Source organism: Ovis aries, chromosome 22 (assembly GCF_016772045.2).
Source record: "Ovis aries strain OAR_USU_Benz2616 breed Rambouillet chromosome 22, ARS-UI_Ramb_v3.0, whole genome shotgun sequence".
NCBI lineage: Eukaryota > Metazoa > Chordata > Mammalia > Artiodactyla > Bovidae > Ovis > Ovis aries.
Genome location: NC_056075.1, coordinates 21,412,405 through 21,424,761, shown reverse-complemented (window position 1 = coordinate 21,424,761; position 12,357 = coordinate 21,412,405). Strand labels below are relative to the sequence as shown.

General features: G+C 49.3%; 1 protein-coding gene across 12 annotated transcripts in view; it reads right to left on the bottom strand.

Moving 5' to 3' along the window:
• Positions 1–12,357, bottom strand: part of PAX2 (paired box 2) — a 91,303-nt gene that overhangs the window by 21,282 nt on the left and 57,664 nt on the right. For all 12 annotated transcript variants that reach the window (XM_060404404.1, XM_060404406.1, XM_060404409.1 and 9 more), the window contains 1 exon segment: positions 710–885. In XM_060404404.1, the coding sequence (XP_060260387.1) occupies positions 710–885 (176 nt within the window).

The window sequence follows — 12,357 nt, the reverse complement described above, 5'->3', positions numbered from 1 at the left end:
GGGAGGGCACAGCAACTGGCTGATGGGCTGTGGGGGAAGGGGTGGGGAGAGAGCAGGTGGGTGGTGGATTGTCTGTGAACACATGCACACAGGTAAATGTCAGGAGTTAGGAGATGTGTTTTGTGTATTGTGCTGGGGTGTTCTGGGTTGTTCTGGGTTGTTCTGCATCTGTGGGAAGTACTGGGTCTGAGGGGTGGGCTGTCAGCCTGTCTGGGGTCACGATGGACAGCCGGGTGAGGGAGTAGGAGGCAGGCACTGGGCTCTCTTCCTGACACCTCCTGGGGCAAGAATAGCATCCAGGCTTCCTCAGACTTTCTGTAGGACTCTAGGGGCATTTAGGCAAGGGGTGTTCCTGAATCCCCTATGCCAGGAGCAGGGCTGGAATGCAGGGCTGGAAGCGACCTGTCAGGTTTTCTGTCTAGAGACAGGGAACCTGAGGATGGGGCTGAAACTGAGAGGGGGTAAGACTCGCCTACGGCGATGCTTGCACCCAGAACTCACGCCTTCTAACTGCCACATACCACGATGATTTTCTCAGCTTTGTGATAATGTCCTCGTGTGAGGGTGCTTACAGGGCGCACACACGGCACACCTACAGGCAGCACATGTGATGCTGGGCGTGCACCTGGCCAACCTGCGAGCATGTGCTCCAGAAGCCTTGCTCTGCCCAGTCCCTCTCTCTTCTCCAAGTGGAGAGCTCCTTCCTCACCTGCTCTGATTTGATGTGCTCTGATGCCTGGAAGACGTCAGGGTAGGAAGGACGCTCAAAGACCCGATCCAAAGCTTCCAGCTGCTGCTGGGTAAAGGTGTCGGCCCGCAAGTGCTTCCGCAAACTGTCCACGCCACTCTGGGAGTCTCCATTGGGGACTGAGCCCTCGGACACATCTGGAGGACACAGGGATACTCGGGGCGTGAGCGCAGGTGAGCAGAGGCACAGAGCAAAGCAGTGGGCAAAGGGGTGGGCACTTGGCTGGGCCCCTGGGGCTCTGCACCGCTTCTAGGACTCCTACACCCAGTTTTGAGGCTTGAGGGGCTGACCCAGGGGCTGGCCATGCGTCAGAGTCCTGACTGAGGGAGCCAGCGCCCCAGAACGACCTGGGAAGACAAAGGGAAGTTGTCACAGCTGGGGGTGGGGGTGGGAAGGACTAGGCAGAGGTGGGGGAGCCAGAGGGGCTCCTGGGCACCGTCTCCTCAGGACCTGTCTCCCCTAAACCCCTCCTGTGCCTCAGCCCTTGGTCAGCCTGGGAGGAGGAGCTGGTTGTCTCAGGCCAGCATTACTGAGCCTGTGGAGAATTGAACTTGGCTCTGAGATGAATTTCAGTTCCACTGACTCCAAGGGTGGAAAATCATCAAATCTCCGAGGCTGAGTGTAACGCAGAGACTGGGTGAAGTAATTAACTTCACCACCGAGGGAGGAGGGACTCGGGGCCCAGCAGAGGCGCTCTTCTTACGTTGGGCCAGGCCTGAGACTGGAGCAGGAGGAAGGCAGGTGGCAGGGAGCCAGGAAATGCGACTCAGGCAGAGACTGAAGCCCGGGTCCTTGCAGATGCTGCTGTGCTCTGAGGCAACCCCCTCTCAGCTTCTGTCCTTGACCTGGGCTCTGGCTAAACTCTGTCAGAGGCCTGCTCCTTGGCCATTTGGTTCCTCCTGCCATCTCCACAGAGAGCTGAGACCCACCCCAGGTCTGAAATACCAGGACAGCACCACAGAGCGCCCACTCCCGGCTCCTCCCACCACTCGGCTACCGCTGCCTCCCTGGCCCTGCCCTCTCCATCTGACCCGCGGGGGTTTTCAGAGTGCACAGTGGGCCAAGCACCTGCTCTGCCCGCATTCCCCGAACCCCTGCCCCGCCACTCCCCGGGCCCAAAGCTGGGTCCTTGCAGCCACCGCTTGGCCTCTCCTTTGCTTCCCTCACCCTGAAACCAGCTGGGGAGTCTTGGGCCTGGGGCCAGCCATGCTGGAGGCCCCAAGGTGTTCCTCTGGGACTGTTATATATATCAGTTTATAGGTGATTATACAATATGATATAATCAATATTGCATTATATACAGTAACACCATACAGTATCATTCAGGAGACCATAGAAAATATTACATATTGATTAACCTCAACCTGCAACCATCGTCTCTTGCTGGTCTCCCAGATGTAGCAAGGGGATCTGCTTTCCTAATGGGACTTCCTGTCTTCACTCCATCCTGGAGGGGGTGGGAAAGCAAAGAAAGTGTGTTGTGGTTGTGTGTGTGTGTGTGTGTGTGTGTGTGTGTGTGTGTGTGTGTGTGAAAGAGAGAGAAATGGAGAACAGGATGATGTCTGAGGTGAACAGACAGACACAGGGACAGCATGAATGATATTTTCTATGTTCCCTATGTTCCTAAGGCCACAAAACTTGTTGTGTTTTTTCTGTGTAAGCCTCTGGAATGCTTTTCTGTCTTAGAGGGAGTGTGTGCTTCTCTCTATCTGAGTTAGATGGTGACGTATTTATTTTCCCCTTTTGTGTATCTTCTGTGTATATGCATGCATTTGTACACATATACACACAAGAACCTTTCTGAACAGGTGTGTGTGTACGGGTGTGACTGCACAGGGAGCGTGAGCCCACATCCCTATGTTTCTCCTGTGCATCTTCTCTTTCAAGGATGTGCCATCATCCTAAGGCCATCCCTTGGAGCTATCAATATCTGCACATTTCATTGTGTCTAATCCTCTGTTGCTGGAGTCCTACCTTTGTGGGAAGCCTTTCTGTCAGGGCACAGGGAGACAGTGAGTGTCTTTGTGTGTGGTTACTCCAGGGTCACCAATGGGTCCTGGGGAGTCACGTGCATTTGTCTGTGAACACAGCCTCACATGCTATATGCATAGGTGTGTGCTATGTGCAGTGAGACTCATACTATGCCTCTCTGTAGATTTGTGTATATGCCTGTGTGTGGCTTGGCTCAGCCCGTGTGTGTGTGTGTATGTGTGTGTGTGTATGTAGGAGCTAAACTGAAGCTTTGTCCTTAGGTCACTGGCTGGAGGAGTCTCTTTTCCTTCATTTATTCAGGGGCCCTTCAGATCTTGACAAATCTGTCACTCTAAATTTGCGAGAGATTATGGTGCTCTCTCCCCAGCCCGCAGAGAGGTGATATATGATATCTGCTGCCCCTATTGATTGCCTGATCTGGTGGCAGAGGCCGGCGAAATGAACTTGAAATGAACATCATGCCTCAACTCATTGTGCGTATAATACACTACTTAATCCCACATTTTTCAGCCGCTATGGAATTCAATTGATCAATCATGTTCCACTGATAGTACTGTTTTAGGGGTTATTGCTGCTCCCTCCACTCACTGACCTTTTTATTTATTTATTTTTTTTCGTATACTCAGGCCCTGGTGATAAGACAGGTTACAGAGGCAGCCACAGAAAGGGGAGGGAGGAAAGAAAGGTGAAAGGAAGGCTGCTCCTGGAAGACGTGGCGGGGAGACTGGGAAGGAGAAGGGGAGAGGGAAGGGGGGGGGGGTGGGGAAGAGACAGAAGGTGCCAGAAGGGCAGAAAAGCAAACCAGGGTGATGGAGGCATGAGGCTGCCAAAGGCTTGAGGAGACCCCCCAAAGGAGAAGGAAGGTGACAGGGAGTGGGAAAGGCAGCAGTCGGGATGAATGGCGGAGGAGCACAAAGACACTTGTGGGGAACAGGGTGGGAAGTCACAGGGGGCAGGGAGAGGACAGTGGCATCACTGGTGGGAGACAGGGAGGCAGTGTCCCCCAGGTCAGCCCGTGGGCCCACAGGCTCTCCTCAGAGACCAGGGTGGTACCCTTCCCTCGGCTAGAGAAGGGAGGCTGGAGCAAAGGCAGGAGGAAGGGTTGAGAAGGGAGGCAGGCAAGGAGGCCTGGACTCAGAGGTCCAAGGAGGAGGAAGCTCAGTGAAGGAGGAAAGCCAGAGGCAGAGACAGGGCAGAAAGAAAGAGAGGAAGAAAGGGAAGAAGCTTCCCGCAGCAGATGCCTAGAGAAGCACAGGCTGTGCTGAGGGCATCTGCCCACTTGCCGTAGGAATGAGCCCAGCGGGCTCTGCTTTCCAGGAAGCCCGGGGATCCAGATGAGGAGCACAGTCCAGGACCTGGGTAGGGGTGGGGCTGGAGGGTAGAGGGCAGAGGAGGAAAGAAGAAGAGCGTAGAGGAAGAACAGAGACCATGGAAGAAGAGAATTGAAAAGGAAGAGAACATGAAGCCGTTGCCAGTGCCTCCAGCTGGCGGGGATGCATCCTCAGGACGTGGAGAAAGAGGGCCTGGGTGGGCCTTCCCAAGGGTGGAGTCTCAGAGGTGCCATCGGGGGAAGGGTGGGGCTGGGCTAGGAGACACTGCCAGGCCCAGGCACTGGACAGCTCTCTGGGGCAAACATGGAGGAAGAGGCAGAAGCAAGTCTTAATCTGGGCTGAAGAGTGAGCAAGAAGGAAAGTAATTAGCATCCACCTCACCAAGGAGCCAGGCTGGGAGTTCCCCATGGGCAGGAACCATGACTAGTGCATCTCTATAGCTACAGTGCCAGGCACGGCGCTGGGCACAGAGTTGGTACTCAATGAATGAATGCATGAATGAGGCTCTCCTGAGTAGCATTCAAAGCCAGACCCCTGGCAGAAGGTCTCTGAACCAGCCACCTGGTTGACTTGGCATCCCAGGACATCCAGTCACTTGTCAGGCAAGTCCCATGCAGCCCCAGGTGTCAGAGGATGTGAGAAGCCCACAGCAGGCCCCTGCACTGACACACACATTCTTCACCCGCTCCACTGCTTGTTAACTTCCAACAGCATCAACTCTGGTCCATGGAGGCCTTTCCCACTCACACCAACACCTTCCTGCCCACCTACAGTACCTCTGTCCAAGAAACAGAGCATGCCGTGTTCCCAGTTAAGAGTGAAACTTGACCTCAGAGCTGCAGATGTCATCTAAGGCAGCCGGCAGAGGCTGCTTGAGAACAGGGCCCAGAGATGGCCCTTACGTTGGACTCCCCACACCACGGCTTTGGTCACAAGGTGTGGGATAAAGCAGGTATACCTGCTCATTTCTGGTTCCAGAGAAGCCCTTCCCTAGGTGACACAGTGGGCCCTCAGCCTTCATCTTGATGGGAAAACCAGCCCAAGCCTTGCCAGGGCTCCAAGAAGAGGGCAGGAGTATGATGCCACACGTTCTGGGCTTTCTGGAGCAATTCTGATTTCCAATATCCTTTTCCACTCTTAGGCCCCACTTTCAGACTGAAGTTGGAAAATGTGGTTGCTGAAGGTTTAGTAACCTTGCCCCCTCCCCTGAGGGGACACCCTGCACTTGTTGGTCTCAGTATGTGGAGGGTTCAGCCCTGTTCTGCTGTCCCTGCTCAGCCACCATCCATTAGCAGCTCACAGCACCGAGAGCTTGTTCCGTTCAACCCACCATCTAATCCTCCCAACAACCTGCAAGGTAGATGCTGCGATACCTCTTTTAAAGATAAGGATGGGACTTCTCTGGTAGTCCAGTGGTGAAGAATCTATCTGCCAATGCAGAGGACACGAGTTCGATCCCTGGTCCAGGAAGATGCCACTTGCCTCAGGGAGACTAAGCCTGTGAGCCACAACTACTGAGCCTGCACTCTAGAGTTGGTGCTCAGCAACAAGAGAAGCCAGCTCAATGAGAAGCCCATGCACCACAATCAGAGAAAGCTTGCAAGCAGCAGCAACAAAGACCCAGCACAGCCAAAAATAAAAACACTTTTTAAAAAAGGAAACCAAGGCAGAGAGGTTAAGTGGCTTATCCAAGGCCATGCAGCTGGTAAATGAGCTGGGATTTGAATTCGGGTCTGTTTGAACCCAGAGCCTGCCCTCCACATCATTTCATTCTGCTGCCCGGGTTCCAAACCCAGGAGACCCAGCTGAGGGGCCCCTGACCCCATCCAGGCCGCTGTGTCCCTCCCAGGATCCCCCCTTTCCTGATTTGCACCCTCCCTACACTGAAGCTACAGCCTATGAGCTGCTGAGCCCAGACTGTACGAAGAATGATGAGGGGACACTTGGTCCAAACTCCTCATTTTAAGGTAATAAAAACCAGCAGGGTGGGCGGTGAAGTGGGGGAGGGGAGGTGACCAGTCCAAGGTCACACTACGAGGCAGCAGGACTCTCAGAACTGGAGCCCATTTCAAGTGCCGTGTCCACTCTGGCATGAGCCATAGCATATCTGAAGGAGAGTGAGCTCCCGTAAGTCGTTTCCAGAATGAGGCAGCATATAAATAAATTAATTAAACAAACTGCTGAGTTAAAACTTTGACGCAGATTATTCTTTCAAAGGGAACAAAGGCTTGTATCGTCTTCTCTGACCGCTTCATATTTGCCTAGCAGTTAACAAAAAGCTTTCGTAGACCTCATGTTATTTGGGCTTCCTAACTACTCTCTAGGAGAAGGCAACAGTAACCCACTCCAGTGTTCTTGCCTGGAGAATCCCAGGGACGGGGGAGCCTGGTGGGCTGCCGTCTATCGGGTCGCACAGGGTCGGACAAGACTGAAGCGACTTAGCAGCAGCAGCAGCAACTACTCTCTAAGATAGCTAGGGATTATAAGCCCCTTTTTACTGGTGGCTCAGATGGTAGAGAATCTGCCTGCAATGTGGAAGACCTGGGTTTGGAAGATCCTCTGGAGAAGGGAAAGTCTATCCACTCCAGCATTCTTGCCTGGAGAATTCCATGGAAGGAGGAGCCTGGTGGGCTACTCCATGGGGTCGCAAAGAGTTGGACACGACTGAGCAACTTTCACTTTTTACTGGTGAGGAAACTAAGGTTCAAAGTAACTGAAGTGCAGGTTAAACGAGGGTAAATGGCTAGATCAAGGGCATATCTACCAGGCTCTACCAGGGAGCCTGGCACACGGAAAGCCCCTGTGGACAGTTGTGGCCTGAGCAGCAACGAGTAGCAGTATCTGCCGGTCCAGCCCACAAGCAGGGCTCCAGCAGTGGGCCCCTGAACTCCATGCAAAAGAAGAGAATTGTAAGACCAAAGATCACCTTGACCAGGAGAGCCACCCACAGGGTAACAGTGATTACTCCCTGATCATGAGCAAATGCTTCACCTCTCATCTAAGTTTTTCCATATGATCCAGGCTTTGTACAAGAAGCACATACCACTTGGAGAATCATTAATAAAAATGACTTTTACTCCTCAACAAAAAAGGTGTTATCTCATTCACTTAGCCTTGTCACTCCCCATCCATTCCTGGACTGCCTAGGAGCACAGCCCTACCTCCCGCCCCTCTGGTCCCAGGCCAGATCCCTCTGACTGGCCAACCATGAATAGGGCTAGCCAGTGAGGTCTCAGAATCTTCGGGAGGAGGGCAGGCACTGATCACAGAATAAAATTATGCCATTTCCTTGGTTAGAAAGCACCAAGGTTCATCAAAGTCAATGTGGAATGAACAGGGGCTGTCCACTGAACCCAAGGAAGTAGGAATCAGGCATTTGAGAGGAATTCTTTTAAAGTATAGCAAAGAAGTATATTAATTTCAAATTAACCCAAATATACCTGTCTACCCATCTACAGGGAAACTGACAACATCAGGGCTTCCACATACACAGATTAATCCATTCAATTTTATGAAGTATTTACTATCACTATTCTCATTTTTTTCAGATGAGAGGCAAAAATTATTTGTTCAACATCTCCCAACTAGAAAGTAGCCAAAGGCTGGATTTGAACTCAGGAAAGTCTGACTCTAAGGCTCTCCCCACTCTATCAGATTTGCTTTCCTTGTCAAAGATCATCATTGCAGCCATTTACTGAGCACTAACTGTGTATGAGGCAGGCTTCAGGTGCTTTCCACACATTATCCCTAATCCCCCACAGAACACTTGCAGAAGAGATACCATTAGTCCAATGTTACAAATGGAGAAATAAGCTAAAGGAGAGTAAAAAACATGTGTGTGATCACACAGCTAACAAGAAGCAAGCTCAGGGAAAATAAGCCTTACTTCACCTGCAGACTAAAAATGACCCGGAACAGTGATGCAGGGAGAAAAGAGGAAAATGTGGAGGAAGTGGGGACACTAAGTGATGGACCCGGCCTCTAGGGGCTTTGGGGAGCAGGAGCGATCAGGGGTACTGGGTCCAGGTGGGGGCTCTTTGCTGCATCCCATTCTGACTGGTGGCCTCTACGCCACTCTCTCTGCCTTAGCTCCTCTCACACCACCTTCTTCCTCGTCGGGGTTCACCCCCAGGCCTCCCCCAGTCTCCCCAGCTGCCAGTTGTTGCAGTTTCAAACTCAATTGTTCTCCTCGGTACTGAGGCAAATGGAGTCATTAATTACCTTCTATCGGCTGGGCTGAGTTCAGAACGCGATCAATATCCCCGCTTGTCATTCAGGGCAGCCCGCCTGTGCAGCCCCGGCCCCACCCCCACGGCGGCCAGGACCAGAGGTCTGGGCTGCCACCCTGGCCTCCCCTCTGATGGAGGGCCCGGAGAGAAGTCAGAGATGCCGAAGAACCAGGCTGCTCTCCAGACTGGGAGAAGAGTGGGGATTCAGAGAATGGAGAGGCAAGTGGAAGGAGGAAGGAAAAGGAAGGGGATGAGGGGGTGAGGAGAGAAGGGCAGGAGACCAGAAAGGAAGGAGAAAGCAGGAGAGCGGAGCGCCACATGCTGGGAAGGGGCTGACGTAAATAAACACTGTCCAGGGAGGTGGGATGACATTCCGGAATCACGGCCTCTCATCCTTATATTAATACTAGACAATCCGTGGGACTGCCCTGGCCAGGCCCCCCAAGCCAAGTTCAAGGGGAAAGCATAAAGAAGCCCTTGGAAACCTGGCCCGAAGCTTTGGCTCTGAGCAACACCAGCTTCTGCCCAGCCTTCCAGCCCTGGCAAACCTGCTAATTGTGACCAGGCTCTGCTTCTCAACACTCCATGTGTTCAGGACAGGGTGGAAGACGGGGGTGGCTACCTGCCTGCCTGACCTCAGTCTTACTGTGCCAATTTACACCCATGTGTCTCTGGGGACACGAACTACATTTGTGGTCCTAACATAATTCTGGACTAGAAGTAACATCTCCTGGGCTGAAATTCTAGTTTTGTCCCTTACCTGCTATATGTCCTTGGCCAAGTCTCTCGAGCTTTTCTAGACTGTTTCCTCAGATGAACACCAGAGGGTTGCTAACACCTACCTCAGAAGGATTCACTTCTCCAACAAACATCTATCCAAACCTCTATTGTAGAAATAATAATAACTAAAATCGATCCAATTCCTATTATGGTACCAGACACTAAGCCTAACATAGTCCAATGATTTAATCCTTACAATAACAGCAGCTAACATTAAGTGCTTACTATATATTGGGCACTCATCTAAGAAGTTTACATATATTAACTCATTTCATTTTCACCAGAACTTAAGCAGGAAGCTTCTATTATTATCTCCATTTTGTAGGTGAGGAAATGGAAATGCAGAGGTTCAGGAACTTTCCTAAGGTTACACAGCTAACTAGTGAAGGAGGAGGCAGAAGCAACCCAGGCGACATGCCTCTGGCAGCTGAGCTCATAACCTGGAGAAACTGAGAGCTAGAGAGGTTGGGTAACTTGCTCTAAAGCACTTGTTCCAGACAGTAAGTGGCAGAGTCAAATTTAGAATCCATATGTACTTAAGGTTTTTTTTTTTTTGATGTTTGTTTTCTTCACTAAACTGTGACTATTTTAAAGCCAGGAACCCATCTTTTTTCATTTTTGTAAATCTAGCCCAGAGCCTGACACATAGTAGCTGATAAAAGAATGTTGGCTGTTTTGTAGTATAGAATTCCAAAAGCAAAGATTGATTCTTTCTTTACTTGCCTTACAGTTTACCTTTAGAAGGAGCATAGGACTTTGTTACTCTGAATTCAGTGTTATCACATTTTATAGCTAGAAAGTATCATGGAGATAATTTAATCTGATGGCTTCTTATAGATTAAAAAAAAAAAAAGAGGCTCAGAAAGGTTGAGTGATTTCCGCATGTCACACAGCTAGTTATCCTTAGGATAGGAACGAAAGCTCTTAGTCTTATGCCCTTTCCCAGTATTCCAGGCTGCTTAATTCTGATCAAAAAAGAGGAAACTGATAAAAGGGAAGCACTGGGGATTTGGGAAGAAAAGAACCATGTCTAGAGTTGACAGTGGCAAAAGAAGAGGACTCGGGCAGAATCCAACTCGAGGAGAGCAAACTGCTACGCCTTGCGGGAAAGAATGGCTGTGTGCACCCACAGCAAGAGATTCTAGAGGGGAATATAATTCCATGAGGACAGGATGCTCTAAAAATGAAATTCCACTGCCACAAGCTCAAATAATCAACCTGACAAAGTAAAGACAGTGGGAGTGGGGGAGGGGTGGGAAGAGAGGGCGTTTAAGGGAAATCATTGTTGCTGCACACGAATGAGCTTTAAAATATGATGAGCCTAGATTTTAAAAGGACATGTACACGGAACAGTGGAAGATTATGCAACCATTAAAAAAATCATGTTTTCAAAGAATATTTAATATGTGAAAATGGTCCTATATAATGTTAAGTAAAAAAAGTGAGTTGTAAGCTGTATATACAGGATCATTCCAATTTTGATAAAAAGTATACATATATATTAATATATATAATTATATGTAATATAACGAATTATATACACACAGGAGACAAAAAGACTGTAAAGAATATGCCAAAATTCTAACAGTTGTTATCTCTTGGTGATGTGATTATGGGTAATTTTTTTAAAAAATTACTGTATCTTCTGAATATTTTTACAATGAGCATACATTATACTTAGTATCAGACAAGTTATTTTTTTTTTTCTTATAAAGGACAGGAGGGAGGAGGGGACCCTAACCAGGGACAGATAGGAGAGTAGCAGGAGCCTGTCAGGAAGACAAAAGCTCAGAACAAGCTGAAACAACAAAAAGGGCCTAGGCAACCATGTTTGGAGAAAGAACAAAAAGGAAGGCAGGCTTAGGCTCAGTGCTCAGTAAAGGAGGTAATTCTGAGAGAAATGAAAGAGAAGGCAGAACTTCTCAACCCCTGGCTTGACTTTGTCTTCTCCATCAAAGAAAAGAATCCTCAAAATGAGACCAGCAGGAGACGCCTAGTCAGGTGGGAGCCAGGTGGGTAACTCTTAACCATTTCAACTGGGTTACCTCTCCCAGGCTCAAATAACTCAAATATCAGGACCTCAGGTGGGGCAGGGTGGTGGGGTGAGGTGGACAGGATCCTAAATTTTTTGTTGAAAATCCTTGAGCAGTCACAATGAAAGGGCAAGGCAGTGACAAGATCAATGCCATAGCAAAAAAGGGGGAAAGGTAAGCTTATGCAAACAACACTCTAACACATTTACCATTAGGGTCTGGAAATCTTTAGAATAAATTATCATGCAGGGGCTTCCCAGGTGGCACTAGTGGTAAAGAACCTGCCTACCGATGCAGGAGACGTAAGAGTCACGGGTTCAATCCCTGGGTTGGGAAGATCCCCTGGAGGAGGGCACGGCAACCTACTCCCAGTATTCTTGCCTGGAGAATCCCATGGACAGAGGAGCCTGGTGGGCTACGGTCCATAGGGTATCAAGAAGTCAGACATGACTGAAGCGACTTAGCACAGCACACACAGCATATCATGCAGTTAATCTGTGGGCATTAGAAAAGAGGGATACCATGGAGACTGCATACACTCACCAAGAGTAGGTTGTAGCACCCTAACTAGTTATCATTATTTAGGTCAAATACCAGCCCAACCAAGACTTCCTCCATTGCCCTGGTGAGACGCTACTGACTCCCTCTTTCTTGACATTTATCATTCGCACTTTATACTTTGATCATAGATCTATCACAATCTGCTTGTATAATGGTGTGCACTATCTATCTATCTCCCTACTAGGCTAGAAGGTTTTTTAGGTCAAGGACAGCATCCTTCCTGTTTACCTTTGTTAAGTCAGTTCTGTTATGCTTTATCCATAGCAGACATTCAATCTGCTCATCAACTTATACTGGATTTTTTTAACTGATTGAGAAAACACTGCAGATATAGTAAATGTTAACATTTCACAGAAAATCTTTCTAACTTTATGAACAAGATGAAGAACAGCGAAATGGCTGACGGTTGTTGGGCTCAATAGTTCCTAAAGCAGCCAGGAGGGACAGGTCCACTGGTGTGCTTTGTGGCTTTCCTTTATTTTAAAGGAAAATAACTTAAAAAAAAAAAAAGCTACTTGGATGATGACATAGAAGACATCCTTAAGATCTTATTCGGGTGAAATTAAGAGCCCAAACCAACAAGATGAAATTCAACAGGGATAAATGGAATGCCCTATGTTTAGGTTTTTAAAAAATCAATTACACAAGTGCAGAATGGGGTAGACCTGGCTTGATAGCAATTG